General features: G+C 34.2%; 2 protein-coding genes across 2 annotated transcripts; both read left to right on the forward strand.

Moving 5' to 3' along the window:
- The first annotated feature begins 98 nt into the window (after positions 1 to 98).
- LOC137926734 (trypsin, alkaline B-like) lies at positions 99 to 8,276 on the forward strand. Its single transcript, XM_068770420.1, has 4 exons — positions 99 to 159; positions 7,114 to 7,183; positions 7,560 to 7,767; positions 8,097 to 8,276. Exons 1-4 carry the CDS (start codon positions 99 to 101, stop codon positions 8,274 to 8,276), a joined length of 519 nt encoding a protein of 172 aa, XP_068626521.1.
- Positions 8,277 to 14,028: 5,752 nt separating this feature from the next.
- On the forward strand, positions 14,029 to 16,067 carry LOC137927132 (trypsin CFT-1-like). Its single transcript, XM_068770945.1, has 2 exons — positions 14,029 to 14,209; positions 15,768 to 16,067. The coding sequence occupies exons 1-2, from the start codon at positions 14,090 to 14,092 to the stop codon at positions 16,065 to 16,067; spliced, it is 420 nt and encodes a 139-aa protein (XP_068627046.1). The 5' UTR covers positions 14,029 to 14,089.
- Positions 16,068 to 17,133: the final 1,066 nt, after the last annotated feature.

Genomic DNA, 17,133 nt, shown 5'->3' on the forward strand with positions numbered 1-17,133 from the left:
CGCCTGGAAAACAACTGCGAATCCAGAAAGGAAAACTTGCGCGAAGTGAACTGCGCACGGGGGTGGTTCGAAGTGGGGCCCGCTGGGGAGGTTTCAGAATGCCCGCCACGGAACCTGCTATGAATGATACGGTTGAAGGTATCGGGGCTTGCGGGACGGGTGGGGGGTTACATAACGGCCAAGATCGATACTGTGGGCGGCGGGGAAACTTAGGCATTGTCCACGCTGCTCCTCCATTGTTTTATTCCTATACTGTTTGGACTAACATTATTGCATTTGCACTGCTCACCTGTGCCCCACTGCGAGATGCGTCGACGTGGTTGTGTGCATGCGGCCTACGCTTTTGAACACGTCGATTGTATGGAGTGGTTATTCCCTACAAGCGATGGTTTTCTTTGTCTAACTCATATGCGTGAACATTCTACATAATGTTTTAGCAGATATAACAAATTGTTTTTTAACAGTTACGAATATAATCATAATCTTTTAATTAAAGTTATTTTATATTAATATCATTTTTATACAAAAATATTTTTATATTAATTCTTTTTGATCTTCTGTTAAATCTGACTGATGATAATACTGTTTCACTTTGGTATCAAATGTATTTTATGACATAAAATAGTGAAGAGTAAGAATGTCCATATATATGCATTATTATTTAACATGAAAAACAATAATAAGAATGATTTCGTACGAAATTCGCATAAATATAAAATTATTATCACTATAATGTAAAAAATACAGATAGGCCGGTTGCATATCGGTAAGTGAAACGCGACACATAATTAATAGTGCAACAGAAAACATAACATCTTGCATTGTATTTTCATGAAAAACTATCTCATGTAACTATTTTTTTATTAATATCGCTTCTTTTCGGTTAAAAATAACATTTAGGTATGTATTACTGTTAAATGACAAAAATGAAATAAAGAAAACTAATATAATTACATAAGTAAATGTTATAATATTAAAAAAAATATAATTCATTTAATATATTATCCTCGCATGGACAAAGACAGATATTTTTTGTATATAGTATAAGTTAAACTATAAATCGTTGTTCTTAGCAATAAGATAATATAATTACCACTAAATATTGAGTGATCCATAGTTAATTTACTAAACTAGAGCTGATGAATATTTTCATATTACTTGATTTAATAGAGTGTAGCTCTCAACTAGGCACGGCACTTAAAAATTAAGAAATTTATGTTACGGTCTCTATGGAATTAAATGTATCCTCCTCGACGTTAGGTTTGCCAACGGCTGAGCCAAAAATTAACTTTGTTTTAATGCACATGTACAACTTATTATTGAAATACAAATAACAAATACGCACCAATGGATGGAAATATAATAAAAGATTATACAGGTGATTGGCTATAAAAGTAAAAATTATAATAGAGTAGATAATTTTTTTTATAACTCATTTGCTGTCAATTAATGTACGGCATAGAGCCGTACATTAAGTCCAAGAATCAACAGTTTATGAAAAAAATAAAAAAGCGTTTTAAAATTCCAATTACTGTATGTTAAAATTAAGATTTTGTAGTATTAAAAGTTACTGGCCTGTCATATTCTAATGAGAAAAAATAGGTATATGTTACATCGTGTTCATGTTCTACAGGGTGACTAGAAACATTTGGAAAAGCTTTAAAACCTTTTGAAAACAATTTAGTTACACTTTCACTCTTTTAAAGTTTTAACTTCTAAAACGAATCATTCTGTACAGAAGATTTACTACAGAAATGATGTAGCACCTATTAAGGCGTAGAAATAAGAGATTATAATATTGAATTAACTTTATATATATAAAAAGATACGTTCGTCATCACCAACATTTCAGACGTACGTTGTTCACGGCCGGACATAATCCCCTCCCGTAGATATCCAATAAGACCGGTAGATAGCGACTTGTATCCAGCGGATTTCGATGATCTTAACAAGTTCGTCTGCACACTTTATGGGTAGACGTGCTATGCAAAATGTTAATGCTCTAGCGAATATCTATTCTGCCTGTTTTAATGCCTACAGTCTCATCAACTTGTGAACGGCTAAGTGGGTCACTTTCGTTCGTATAAGGATCCCTAATTTCTAATTTACGTAATATTCTGTACAAGAGAAAACAATAAAATCATTTGAAGACAGATTGCAGAAATTTGATACGAACCAAACAGAAAAAAATATTTTTATGAAATTAAATATGGCGGGCCATTGTGGACGCAGTTTCAGAATTCCTATAAGTCTTCCCGATCTTTCGTCGAGGAATCTTATTGAAGATGCCTAACCGATGTCTCACTAATTATCACCAAGCGACAAAGAATACCACGAATATTGATGTACTGATTTAATTTTATTGTAATGAAATGTTTTATATTGGATTAGACAAAATTTTTTGGATTTTGTTTACAAACATTCTTTATTAGACATATCATTAATGCATATTTGTTAATAACAAAATTACAAAAATATAATCTAACGTATTCATAGGACAAAGGACAAAATAAAATGATAGAGACTGCTACAGAATGATTAGTTCAGTGATTACACGTGACAAAGATGGGCGATATAAACGATAAATAGCGTGGACTGCAAGGAAAATCATAAAAAGAAAGGCCTTAAAATCTTTAGGCATACGACATAATGGCTATAGTGAGTAAAAAATGAACTACTTGCATAGACCCAAAAAAAGATTCCGATCCATGTAACTAACTATTCACGCTCAACTATTTTTATTATACTTAGTATACGTATTTAATCTTTTTAATTTAAAAATTATAATAAATTGCTCCTTTATTTGTTAAAACTCTTTTAAATTTTAAACATAAATTCATAATTTCCATTTGCGAGTTCTTTTAATCCATCTCGGTGTTAGCTGTTGTATTTTTTTATCTGCCCTTTTTACTCTTACTCTCTGCGAATAGTAAACAAAGAGTAGAATACACAAAACAATTATATATATATATAATTCAAACATGGTACCAAAATGGTTCCTCAGACCTAAATGTCACACTAGCACCCACAATGACGCCGTACCCTGTTATATGAAACATCCTCTGACTACCCGGAGCATCAATCGCTCACGCACTCTAGTATCGGTGAAGAAAAATCTCCCCCTTTTCTCTCTTGCTAACCTCACTCTTTTGCTAAAGTGGTAATCATCCAGAAGTGAAGAAGACCAATGGATTTACTTTTTGCTTCTCAGCCTTTTACAGCGGCAATAGTATTCTTCTCCGCCGTCTACCATAATTCTGCCGCAGACAATGATTAACCCTCACAAACCCACCGCTGTCGCATTCGCGGTGCGACGCGACTCGTTCCGCGCTGTGAAGGCAGACATTCACGCAATTTTTGTAACTCACCTGAGAATTTAAATATGAGATATATTTTATCCCGTTTGTGAAAGACTACTTTATGCTCTGAAGATAGTTTGAGAAGTTTGTATAACTAGTTGTCGTTGACGATTTTGAATCCGTAGAAAAAGAAATTTTTTTATGAAAAGGAGTAGGTTGGTAGTTGAGAAGTGCGTATAATGTATTGTACATATATTTTATTGCGATTTCGTTCTACGAAAAATTGCAAATATAGTGTTGATTTCTTAAGAAAGTATTTATATTTGCAATTAGAAAAACAATTATGTATTTTATGACAATTTGATAGAGTATAGAATTTTTAATTTTTACTCATAACTTCTTTTAGATTGTAAATATTTTTAAGAAATCTTTTTACACCTTAGTTATTCTTTCACTATGTCTTTCTAAATAAAAAAAATTACGTATCGTAAACAGTAAAGACCTGTCCTACTCTATCTAACAAACATTATTTTTTTTTTTAGGAATGGACTCTCACTGCTGACAAAATGGCATTAGGAGATTCCGCGGGTTTAAGGTGGCAGGCCGCAGAAGTCGCCTAGTCTAAGACTTCTTTTAAGGTAGCGAAGCTCGAAGACTCCTCGGGGAGCCTAGTCTCGGTCTACTTCGGCGGACACCCCATGGAGTGGCTACGCTCTAAAGCCCCAACGAGAAGACTTTGGCTTACGCTGCCACTCGTTGGTAATACCCCTCATGTAGTTTGACACAAGGGCACCCGTGAGAGCCGAACTTTATCATCTGAAACTCGATCAACGCTTCTATGATGGGGGGATAGCTTCCTCTGTGTTATACGACTCGGCCTCTTTTCCGACGAGAGTCACAAATAGTGACAATGACGGCGTTCAGTGTACGTAGCTTATCTTATTTTTGTCACACCGTCCGGAAACAGAGTACTTATCTTGATTTTTGGACGGAGTGGCATTTAAATGTACCGGGAATGAGATTGTATGGCGGCACTTACAAACAATGAATTTCTGTATTGAGCGACAGAGTCAAAGTAAAGTTTTGATGCTCATTTTAGCAACTGAGCGATTGTTGACAGACCAAGGTACAGGATACCAGGTACCAGGTACAGATACAGGTTTTCATTGCGTATGCCCGGTGAGTCTGTGGCTTTTCTCCAGAACTTGTTCTGTACAACCATTCTGTGCGCAAAGATTGGCCTGCATATTTGAAAACTTCATAGTAGGTACATGTATTCTTTTAGAGGCTCCCTTTTCGACTTTCTACTTCTTAACCTATTTTAATAAATTCAAGATAAATATTTATAATTCCTTTCTCTATAAACTAATAAACTTTTCTTTTGTGAAAGAGCCTCATTATACAAGAATTTTTGCTACTAAGAAAATTTAATTTGATCTTATTGTAAATAATTTTGAGAATCTTATGTGTTTACTTGAGATATTTTCCTTGAGTATTTTAAGATAAAATATAACATTATTTTTTCAATTATACCTTCTCTTTGGAGACTCGTGCTACTATATTCACTATAGTATAATAAGGAAAAAAATACTTGTAATAAGAATTTTAGTAGTACATACTTTAGTAGTACCCAATAGCGTTTCTTTTTATCATCAAGTCGGTTTATAGTGCATAAATGAAATTGTTGGGTTGAATAAATGTAAGATTTATTTCGATGTTAAGGGATATCTACAGTAACGAATACGGCCGGGACTCTTCTATATGTCTTTTTCTCTGTTTTCCTTCTGCTTGTTTAACTACAGAGTAGACAAGTAGTTTCAGGTGAAGGTAAGGTATTAAAGGCAAGTTGTGGCACTCCAAGACCCTGGATGCAGAACGTTACCAACTGGTCCCATTCGAAATCTGTGGGGTAGGCCCATTGCCAGCTGTGGACGTCGTACGGCTGAAATGAAGATTACGATGTGGTTCTCAAAAGGTTCCTCTGACTTAGTTACTGTAAAGAGCTTAAGGTCTTTATCTAAACAGTATTTGTCTTTGAAAAAAAGAAATAAAAATAATTAACAAAAACATTTTTTTTATTTACATTTTGAACGATGATGAATGAACATTTTTCAAAGGTATAAAAATGTATGACTACCATCATTATCATAATTTTAGGTGCAGGATGTTCACAGTTGGACGGCTGGCTTTCTTCTTCGATTTCCAGTAGGACGTTTAGTAAGTAAGTATATGAGCACATGCCTATCAAACGACAATCTTATACTGGCTTTAGACCAGCTTACATATGTTGCAGTATGCTTCTTAGGTCACACGTTTTAATGATGAAAAATGGGCAGAATTCGAAAAATATTGTATGTTCTATTCAAAACTTTGTATGAATTTTTTATTATAAATATAGATATTAGACAGTGCAGGAAAATCCGAGTTGTAATTCGCAGTGGTGAATTGGAAGTCTGTCTTAAAAAAGGTCTGTGTCAACCATGGAAACATTATAACGACAATAACATCTGAAAATAATAATAATTTTAAAAGCTTTACATTTTCCAGACGAACGGTGTATAAATTTATTTATTACTTACCCAACTTAAAAGAAGCAAACTATTCCCTAGATGACACGCTATGACGTTGGAGCACTTTCTTTGATGAATCCATCGCGCATAACTTTAAATATCGGTTTAAATTTCAAATTTATTTATTTTTCTTTTAAATAATATATGTTTTTATATTTATGCAGACATCCCCCGTCTGGCGAGACGATATAAATAAGGGCTATTATTAGTTAAGATATTGAACGCCCCGTTGACGCCTATTGTGGATGGAATTCGTTTTTAGCAAACATTTACTTTGCAATAAAAATATTTCTACCAAATTTCAAGTATCTATGACTATAGATACATATTTATTTATATATGTATTTGTACATATTTTTATAATAATATACTTTAATCAATATTTATATTAATCGCTCTCCCTTGGTTGCTGTTACCAATGTCATTAACCATTATTAATAGATTCCTGATACTTTCTTGAAGGTTCTTATTCGAAACTTGAAACAATTTTAATTAAAATAATTAATTAAGAAAAATTTTTCTCGGGTTTGACAGTACGCTACGAACTTCATGCGTTTGATAGTTCGTATTTAGCTTCACTCGATTGATAGTTCGTATTTAACTTCGCGCGTTTATTAGTTCACGCGCTACAAATTGATATTGTATTGTATATTATTATTATTAACATTATTTATTAGAGTGCCAAAGACAAGACAGCAAGTATTATCATAACAGTAATATAAATTTATTATATTTACTTTTTTTTCTCAGAATTAATGTGAACACTAACTTATGTTCTATGCTACTGTTGACTTGTGATGTAGATCTCATATTTTATATTACTTAAGTGATGCTAGAACTACATTAATTATTCTTATAATTTTTAAATCATTACATGAGCACGAGATATTTGGTCATCAATGAGTGCTACATGCTGATATTTTTTAACGATAATTGGAATTTTTAAAAACGTTCCCTTAATCCAGCGATTTGCTAGCCAAAGTAAGCTACCAATTGCACCATTTATAAATTGTTTCTTTCACATATGAATTATTTGTCTGGGGATAATAACGTGTGATCACACAATCTATTTATTTATTTCACTTTACTTCTCTTGGGTCTTAGTATGACTCAAATGGATATTAGTGCAGTGGTTTCCTGTGCCCTTCTGCACGGGATCTTTTTGGGGGTATTTGGGCTCGAACGTCACTGTCGCTTCTTCCAGACAGGTTAATCCACCGCGTGTATTATTCGCCATTGTTCAGTTGAGATAGCTTCGTCACTGCAGCAGGAGCTGCTAGACAAGGCACCAGGGTGTCCATGCGGCGCGTATAAGTGAGGGTGACAATTTGGCCACCTGAGATGATATTTGGTGTTCTGCCCTTACCTCCCAGCGGGGTCACCAGAAACGACCGGGGAATGACCACGAGTACTCTGACAAAAGTGCACAACAAGAGTGAAGATACAATTTTGCCTATATTATTGTCTTGATCACAATCGACAGCGGTTAAATATTATCTTTAAATTGTTCTCGTAAGGTTTTTTTCGGGTTTTGTTGTATAATTGAATAATATATTTGTACAATGACATAAAATAGTTGTTTGCTCAATGTATATTTTCTAGTAGTCTTTCGTAATCATAAAAGAGCTACTAAATAAAATATTCATTCATAAGTCGATCATGGTGAGCACAACCAATAATTCACTTTCAGCGGAGATTTGCCGAACAAATGGCGTGTACGTGTTGGTTCCACTTTCGCAAACAGCGGGGGCCGCGTCCACCAGGTTGTGTTACTTATCCTCCATCCAAATTATAACGATGATACTTCAGATAATGACATTGCTATTATTGTTTTTGACGACATCGTCAAACCGGGCGCCGTGGCTGGCATTAACTATGCGCTCAACGATGGAGAACCTGTCACCGCTATTGCATAGGATACTACTTCGGTAAGTATTGATTAGTTAACTTCTACTTCGTAATATCATATCTAATTCATACTGGGCTAAAGTAAGTAATAATTTTATATCCCAAATTCTCAAATAAGAAATATAAATTAAATTTAACAAAACAAACTTTAATGTTGACTTTAGACCAAATATGGATGGACCTTTCATCTGGGGCCTTTTTTCCGTTTTTTGCCTCAAAATTAATGTCGCATTTACTCTATAATCATTTATTCCGTAATTGTGTAAGTAGGAAGCAACTAAGTTAATGTGTTCCCTCCCAACTTGAATTATTTAAGTAGTCCTTATGTGGATTATCAATCAAAAAATTTGCCTGGCGAATTATGCGGAGCTTGGTCGACAATATGATGTGTTCTGGATGGATTGACGTAGGCGGCCGTGACCTGTGCCAAGGTGACTTCGGCAGTCCCCTCCTTCAGGTCAGCATTCTAATCGACTTGCCTGCTGCCAATTCAACCTGACAATATTTTGAGCTAGTCTCCGAAACTAAGCGGCACTCATTTTGCGTCGGGGTTATCTTTACTCGAGTCAACCAAACTCCTCGAGAAACCAGCAGACCCTGAGTGTTGCTGACTATCTAGGGGGACTTATTGACAACACACATTGGTCAAAGACCTTCGTCTTCTGACATTTTAGAAAAGCCTAGGCTTAACGGGAAATGCTGCTACTCTATCTCGATAAGTATTTTTCTTTATAGCAACCATGAAAAGAGAGGGTGCGGACTATTCTGTGCGTCGGTACGACCACGGAAAAATAAGATAAGATATTTATTTAAAAGCAATTATTATTTTACAAATGTATTTAAAGAAATGCTAATAAAATTTATCAGGCGTAGACTTTATTTGAATTTCATATTAATCAAAACCAGCATTTCCCGGAACAAAAACTCCGAAATGCCTTTACTATCCACTGGCCCACGTGATAGGCAGTCGGTTTTTTGGATAACACCGAAAAAAAAAACAAAAATAATAAATGACAACGATAACACAATAAGAAAAATCATTTTCACAATTTGGATTACTACATTTATTTTCTATCTGTATCTATAGAATTTGTACTGACAAAAGTCAATATATCAATAGAAAAAAATAATTAATTTAACGTATTTGATTTAACGCGTGATTAATTTATACAGGACGATTGGAAATAAGTGCGAAAGTTTTTGCTGACAAATGAGCAATACTTGCAACTCTTCAAAGTTTTTTCAGCTATAATTAAACACTCTGTATATTTACTTCCTATTTTGCACGTCTATATCTGTAAATCGCGCACGCGTAATTCATTTTATCAATGTTGCGATATCGTGTAGGCTCAATCTATTTTTGTTAATTTCGCATTACTTGCATGACGATCGCAATCGATAGCGATTATATATTATCTGCAATTTTTATTGTGATTGAGTGAGAATTTGTCCTAATTATGTTACGTTATATAATTGTTATACTAATGTTATATTTTCCGGTAGCGTGTCCACCATGAAAGAGCTCGTGTATAGGACATAAATATACAAACTTAGCATGATAAGCTATTAAAAGAAATATTTAATTTTCAGCGGAGATTTACTTATCAAATGGAGTTTATATGTTTGTTCCACTTACGCGAACAGCTAAAGCCGTGTCCACGAGGTTGCGTTACTTATCTTCTATCCTAATTCATCGAAGTATAACGTGGATAGCGAAGATAACCTCTATCATGCGAACTTTAACTGAAATTGCTTTTGTGTCCGCCTATAATAACTGTTCGCCACGGCATCTTATCCGGTGCCTTAGCGGGCACTAATTACGACCTCGGCGACAGATAATCTGTGTCGGCTATTAGTTGGGGAAGTATTTCGATAAGCAAAGACCATCTAACTTCTATAGAGTAGTAGAATTCATTAGTTAAAATAGCGTAGCAACTGGGCCAAAGTAACAGTTCATTTCATGTTCCAACTTAGTAAATATTAAATATAACAGATCACAAACGGTTATCGCTAAGAAAGCTAACTTACGGCCAAACTCACGGATATTTTTCTATCGAATCGGAAAAGTCTTTCTTGCTAAACCTTTGGGTGAATATCAAAGCAGGCTTTTTTCCACGGTAATCTTTCGTAGCATTACTCAATAAATATTTTGCAAACTTATTTGAGTATATTTTTTCATCTGTATTTTGATGTAGGTTAGTGAATTGTTTTCAAAACTCTATATCTTAATTAATTAACCGTGACGATCTGTAATTTGGTTTATATATTTTTAAATACAATTTACTGTTCTCTCTCTCTCTCTCTCTCTCTCTCGTCTCAATTCGAAGAGCTCTGTTGTGATGCTGTGTGTACTGCACTTTAGGAGGGTTTGTTACTCATGCTCAGGCAAACACGTTATTATTCTACGTGGAGGAAATGCCTTAGCTTATCTGTTCTTGAAGTGCGGGGAAGAAGAGAATGTCGGAATTACTTCGACTAAAACTCTGTCTACATTCCTCTGCTTTCGCTTTACGGTTAAGTCGGTATCTCTGTTCTGATCTCCATTTGACTTTTAACAGAAGATCATCATCATTTCAGCTGTAAGAGGTAAGGAAACAAGCCTACCCCACAGATTTTCAATAGAACCGGCGGGATTTATACCATCTTCCGAGGACCTTAAAAAGGCTGTTTGTCCATCGTGCGCAGCCTAAGATGTCTAACTGCTTATTTTCTTCATGGCCTGCAATCGTAATTTTTATTTATTGCCCAATAAATCGCCAGAGACTTCAAAAACTTTAAATAAATGAAAAATATTACTGTGACAGTAAATTCCGTTTTATTACGTAAATTTGCCTTAATTATCTTCTGTAACAAAGCTTTTGTTACAAGATATTTTTAATTTATGTACAAATACAGCAGTTGAAAAATTTACAACGAAATCCTAAAGCAACTTTGGCAAAAGTTTCTGCACCGTTACACGGTTCTAACACAAATAATCGAACTCGTGAAAAAAATCTTTCTGTAGTCTTAAGGTTTTCTTGTGCATATTTATAAGGAAATCCTAGCTTGTTTAATCGAGAGACAGTGGAAAGTATACGGACCCTTGTAGTTGATAAGCTACCCTCGCTCAGTAACAAATCGCAAAACAGCCTCAGAGATTATAGAAATTTTTGTAAACTATTTATCGGTTTATTAGGCTATCAATACCTGATTACATTATCTGTTTGCAGAGCAGAAACAAGTCGTGTATAAATGCAATATACTCGCTAATTGGTGCAGTTCCATAAGCATTCGCGATGGAGACTGCTCTTTTCCTGTTGGCTTCGGTCTTCGCTGCGGTCGGAGGTATATTAACGTGCTATTTTTTCACAATAAAATCTATAAAAAATGTACGCATACGAACATTTACGTCCATACATATTAGTACAATCACAAATGATGTGCTCTGTTGTCTAATTTTTTTAAAAAAGGCCTGCTACAACTGCTTTAGTGCAAATAAAAAATATAGGTTGTAATGAATAGATAACTGTAAAAGGTTATTATGTAAATTTTTTATTTATTTTTGTTACAAATTGTTTGTTTATTTTTATGAAAAATAAAAATATTATGTTTGGATCGGATCTGACGAAAATATAATGATTTGTGCCAAACTTTTTGGAAATATCATATTATGTTAAAGTACTGCGTACTTGAAATGTCTAAAATATATTATTTTTTGTTCTGATTTGTTCATTAATATTTTTAAATTTGGAAATATATTGATTTGCGTCAAACTTTCAACTTCAACGGCTATTTACTACTGGAATGAGCCTAATGAACTTCATCACACTAACGGGCGATATAATTTTCCGGTGTTCTGTCGAAAATAATTGTTAACTTTCTTTACAAAAAGTGAAATTATAATGTTTTGTTCTGTCACTCTATAAATATATCTTTATTTCAAATTATTTTGTTCGTTTTTTTAGTCCTGCTTATTTTTTTTCATACTTTATTTTTACCTTTTGGTATATCTTTCGAAGGACACGATCGTGCGTGCTCCAATTCCAAAGACGCGAAGTGGTAAATTATTAGGTAATTATATTACCACCATTTATTCAGACCGCTCTATAAATCAAACTTGAATAAAAGACACCGAAAAATTTAGTTTTTCACAGAATATTATATTATAATATTGTATAAGCTCATTGTTTAATGTATTTTCTTTTTATGCCTCTCTCGACAAACATATATCTTTGGTGCGTAGTATTTTTAATTCTTTGTGCAGTTTTCATGCGATGTTTGACTTCAAAAGAATGTAAATAATAATCAATAATCTCTAAAAATAATAGGATGTAATTATAATTATTTACGTGTAATTTATTTAAAGTTAAATTATTTCTTAATAATTAAGTTATGCTTTATTAAGTTTCTGTCATTAAATATATCAAAATACACAAGGCACAATTCACAATATAATTCAGTAATATTGTGCCAGGTAAAACCAGTAACTATAAAGAAATTAGAAACTGAGTTTTAAATGAATCAATAATTTTTCACTACTGAAGGGGAACATTGACTTGTTTTTTGCAAACTATTTCTATTAACTATGTTTTATATTGCTAAAACGTGATTTTAAATTTTGTCAAAGAGTTTATCGCTACAGAATTTACAAGTACGAGAAATCGAATTGTTGTGGCATTAGTTCTCACACAGAGACAATTAAAAATATTTATTATTTGCTGTCTAGCTATCTAGATGTATGTCAAATTTTAACGGAACTGTCTTCAGTGTTCACAAAAAATATAAAGTCCTAAAAGTTGGAACTATCAATCTAACTATACTAATGTAATAAAATACTAAGTGACAACTTTTGCAGCATTATTTAAACTTTAAGTATCCTTTTTTGCAGCCGTGCCTAGAAATCCTCAAAGGATTGTCGGTGGAAATTTGACTACCATTGAACAGTATCCATTCGCTTCTCCTCTTCTGTACACTCCGGATGATGTAGTCTACAACCAAATTTGCGGTGGCACTGTGATTAACACACAATCCATTCTTACCGCTGCTCATTGTCCATAGTAAGTGAAACATTTGATATAACTTAAAACAGTAAAAGTTTTCCGAAGTTAGTCCAGAAATAATTGCAACTTCTTCATTCGTATTAAACAGATCTTCATCATCATATTGGCCTATAAACACCCACAGCAAGGCCTAGGCCTCCATGTACTGTCTTACTCGCATCCAGCGACTTCCTGCGATCTTGATTTTGACGTCTGCCTAGCGGGGGCCGACCTACGCCGTATCAGTTGCCAATGGAGAATAGAAATAGAATATTATTAATATAGCCAAGGTATTAAAAATCTACATAAACCATATTTTGAACGAACGAATTGCATTATAAATTATATAAATGACTTCACTGTTGAGGTAAAAAGCAGGATAATGTTTGTTTTAAATTGAAAAAAATACATATACAAAAATGGTTTAAAGTTATCTTTTTATTTCACAATTGATTTATCATTGTAACTATCAACATATAATATAAAAAATTGATTGGATATTTAAATAAAATTTAGCGAAATTGGACGTAGACGATTGGCAAGTTGACAGTTGACATTAAAGGCAAACCTTAAAAAAAAATAAAAAAAATTATAAAAAAATTCTCTCCACACAAATGATTTAACGTAAATGAGATTACATATGCAGCAGATAGTATTAGATTTATATTTATTTAGTCTGGAAATCGAGTTAATAACGTGCTTTTAATTAGATTTATAAATAGAGTCTATAAGAGCGGCAGAATAAGTAATTCGGCGAACGACATAAACTATTTAAAATTTGTCGTTATTACTGCGGAGTATTAATTTTTGCTTGCCTTTATATCCATTAATAGTATGCTCAAATCGTGCTTTCTCTACAATTATTACGTTATCGCGGGGGCCCAATTAAACAACTTTACTTTTTCACATATCTTTCATGATTTCGCGTGTGATTTCGATTACAATCGGCAGCGATTAAATATTATCAATTAATATCCCATTCAGATATTTGTCATTTTTTTCGTATTTATCCCTATTGATCTACATAAAATATTTTTTTTTAAATGAATGTAAGATTTTCTTGGACAGATTTTTATGATCTCATCATAGAAGAACTAGTGATTACAATAATAATTTAGAAATCAATCGTGATGGATAAAAACAATTATTCACTTTCAGCGGAGATTTGCCGAACAAATGGCGCGTACGTGTTGGTTCCACTTACGCAAACAGCGGGGGCCGCGTGCACGAGGTTGCGCTACTTATTCTCCATCCAAACTACGTGCCGGATACCGGAGATAATGACATCGCTATCATGCGAATTATAAATCCTATTATCTTAGGCGACATTGTTCAACCCGGCGCCGTGGCAGGCACTAACTACGCGCTCAACGACGGAGAACCTGTGAGGGCGATTGGATGGGGAAGTACATCGGTTAGTACAGACTATTTAACTTCTGCATTTTTTTGTACGTCTCCCCTTTTTGGGGCCTCTACCATCATTTCCCTCTGCCATGTGGTGATGTATTCGGGTAACTTCTTCAGTTAAAATTTTTATTTCTCAATCTCTTTCTATTCTTCACAAATTCTTTCGTGATTTCTTTACGTCTGTCCAAAATTCTCTCGTGTTTTTCCTTTTCGTCCTTCACAATATACCTAACTTCTGTTGGAAACCTAGAGGTACTACCAATTGTGTACTAGAATTATTGAATTTGAAAAGGACGTACCAAGTGCAATCACTGGACTAAAGAAACGACTCGTTTTATTTGCCGAATCCCAACAAAAATAAATATGAAATTTAACTTTCAAAATACGGGTTCTTTTGCTGACGGAAAATCTTTTATGATGGACTTCTTGTTACTACTTACTTGTTACTACTATTTTCGTGTTACTCAAGTAGTAAAAGTACTTTGAAAGTGTGTGGAAGCAAATTTGTTTTTTGCAAAACAGTAATTTTTTCTGTATTATGGGTCTTGATAACAATTAAATACATGAATAAATTACAGTTCCATTTCAAACCATGACGTCTAATACAATTAGAGGATTATTGCTACGTAATAGCTGTAGTCTCAAGTTTGAAGAGCTTTGAATTGATGTTGTGTGTATTGCGCTGTTATGGAGCATACTACTAATAGGTATAGGCCTTGTTTTTTTTAGGAGAAATCTGTTCGCAAATACATGTTACAACGGTCATGTACCAATAAATGACAACAATGTTTCTCTTTATAGCAGAGTCAAGGGAACGCTTTTACATAGTTGCAGCCTTTTCTTTATTGAGATAAATATCCCTTTCTTCTCCCAAGGAAAGGCGCATGGGAACCTTTTTTTTATACTCGTGGGGAAATCCTGCATGGAATACTCCATCGCTACGGGAGCAACGAAAGGGTTTTGCCGGACTCCTATTTGTTAAAACCCTACGATCTTCTTCAACGCCTTTTGTTGAAACTACGGGAAAGCTTTCGCATACTACCGTAGTTTCAACAGCAATGACCCAGTGCCTCGACTCCTTACTTGCGGCGGATCACCCCGACTCCGTCATCAAGGCCATGCTAAGGAGGTTGAGGAAAGGCGCGGTATTACACCCTCAGACGTCCAGGTCTCCGACTGCGGATGGGGAGCCCAGACGTTCTTTCTCTCTCTCTCTTTCTTGGTAACCTCCTTCTGCGACGTCAGTTTTTCGCAGAATTACCGGCTCTCCATGACTGTTCGTTTTGTACTATCGCCTTAACAAAGCCTGGTAATGACAGATCATTCCCCATAGTATTGATGAGTTCTCGGCGCAGATCTTCCCACGCTGTACATTCCTCAAGCGTGTGCTGATCTGTATCCTCTTCGCTACCACAATCGTGGCATATCGTTAACGTCCCTGCCTATGCGACACAGCTACTTGCCAAGGCATCCATGCCCTGAAAGCACTCGCGTATGGTAACCTAGCGCAACTTACATCTCAGCTTCTTCACCTTGTTTATCTCAATTTATATTTCTGATTTCAGGCGGAGGAAGAGATTGGTTCCGAGCAATTGCGCGATGTCCTTATTTGGGTTGTCAACCAGGAGACTTGCCGTACGAATTACGCTGAGCTTGGTCGAGCTGTTACAGACAATATGTTGTGTTCGGGATGGATTGATGTCGGTGGCCGTGACCAGTGCCAAGGCGACTCCGGCGGTCCCCTCCTCCATAATAACGTCGTCGTCGGCATCTGCTCATGGGGCTACCAGTGCGCCCTTCCTAAATACCCCGGCGTCAATACTCGAGTCTCGCGCTACACTTTATGGATTCAATTAAATGCTTAGTAAGTCTTAATATTTAGAATAAATGAATTTGAATAGTAACACAATAAATTTAAAATTGAATACCAAATTTATTTATTAATTTATTCATATTATTAACATTTCGTATCATTTATACTTGTGTACATAACGAGAAGAATGCCAGGACAAGACAATTTGATTGAATCTAGAATTATATTAAGATAGTCTATATTCGTATATGTAGTCTATATTATAGTCTTCAAAAATGTGTCATTCAAGATAGTAGATCTGTGATCAGTTTTGCAAATGTCCTTAAAAAGTAGTAAGAGCAATTTATTACCAAGCTGTATTATTACTTAAAAATCTATTGCACCATTTTAGCATTTTTTACTAGTGCATATTGGACGAATAATTCAAATTTGATTGATAAATCTGAAGCGAGGGTCGAGACAAACCAGGAATTTTATTGTTAAGTTGTATTAAAATAAGTTATATTAAAAGTTTTATTTTCACATTCAATAATCTACACAATAATTACACCTAAATTTATAATATACAGAATTATCCGTGATTAAAGAGAATATTAAATTTTCTTAAGCTTACTTTAACCTAATATCAACAGCCTTATCGTACATATGAATAATTAAATTTGGCAAAAAAGTAACTTAAAGTATATTTTATTACTAAATTGACAGTACGATTTATTGATTTTGCGTTCGAAAGTGTTTTCATTAAAATTGCTAACATTTGCTAGAGGTCCGTTGGTTATCTTAAGTTATTCCTTTTCAGAAAAAAAATATCTAAAAGAAACAGTAGCGTCAAAACATTACAACCATAATTGCGTTTAAAACTATTGTAGTCGTCTTGAAAACTAAAAGATTTAGAGATTTTAACTACGTAAAACAACCAAATAAGTTTACAAATTCGCCGTAAGCGATAAAATGACTGAAACATATATATCATATCAATGTTGATTTATTGCCTAACTCTTAACAAAAATATAATACAGAATTTCTTTGGAATATCTATTATCATTAATATAAGGCGATTAATAAATAAACGTGACAAGTGATAAGCAGTGAAAGGGAATAATATCATTCTTAAAATT

Source organism: Battus philenor, unplaced genomic scaffold (genome assembly GCF_028537555.1).
Source record: "Battus philenor isolate CCGP_79_NKW_IND1 unplaced genomic scaffold, ilBatPhil1.0.hap1 SCAF_3, whole genome shotgun sequence".
NCBI lineage: Eukaryota > Metazoa > Arthropoda > Insecta > Lepidoptera > Papilionidae > Battus > Battus philenor.

Coding starts and splice junctions, on each gene's coding strand:
- LOC137926734 (XM_068770420.1), top strand. CDS start 99: ATGCCCGCCACGGAACCTGCTATGAATGATACGGTTGAAGGTATCGGG. Junction 7,184..7,559: donor TGTCCATGCGGCGCGTATAA/GTGAGGGTGACA, acceptor ATTCACTTTCAG/CGGAGATTTGCCGAACAAAT. Junction 7,768..8,096: donor CGCTCAACGATGGAGAACCT/GTCACCGCTATT, acceptor TTATTTAAGTAG/TCCTTATGTGGATTATCAAT.
- LOC137927132 (XM_068770945.1), top strand. CDS start 14,090: ATGCGAATTATAAATCCTATTATCTTAGGCGACATTGTTCAACCCGGC. Junction 14,210..15,767: donor TTGGATGGGGAAGTACATCG/GTTAGTACAGAC, acceptor TTCTGATTTCAG/GCGGAGGAAGAGATTGGTTC.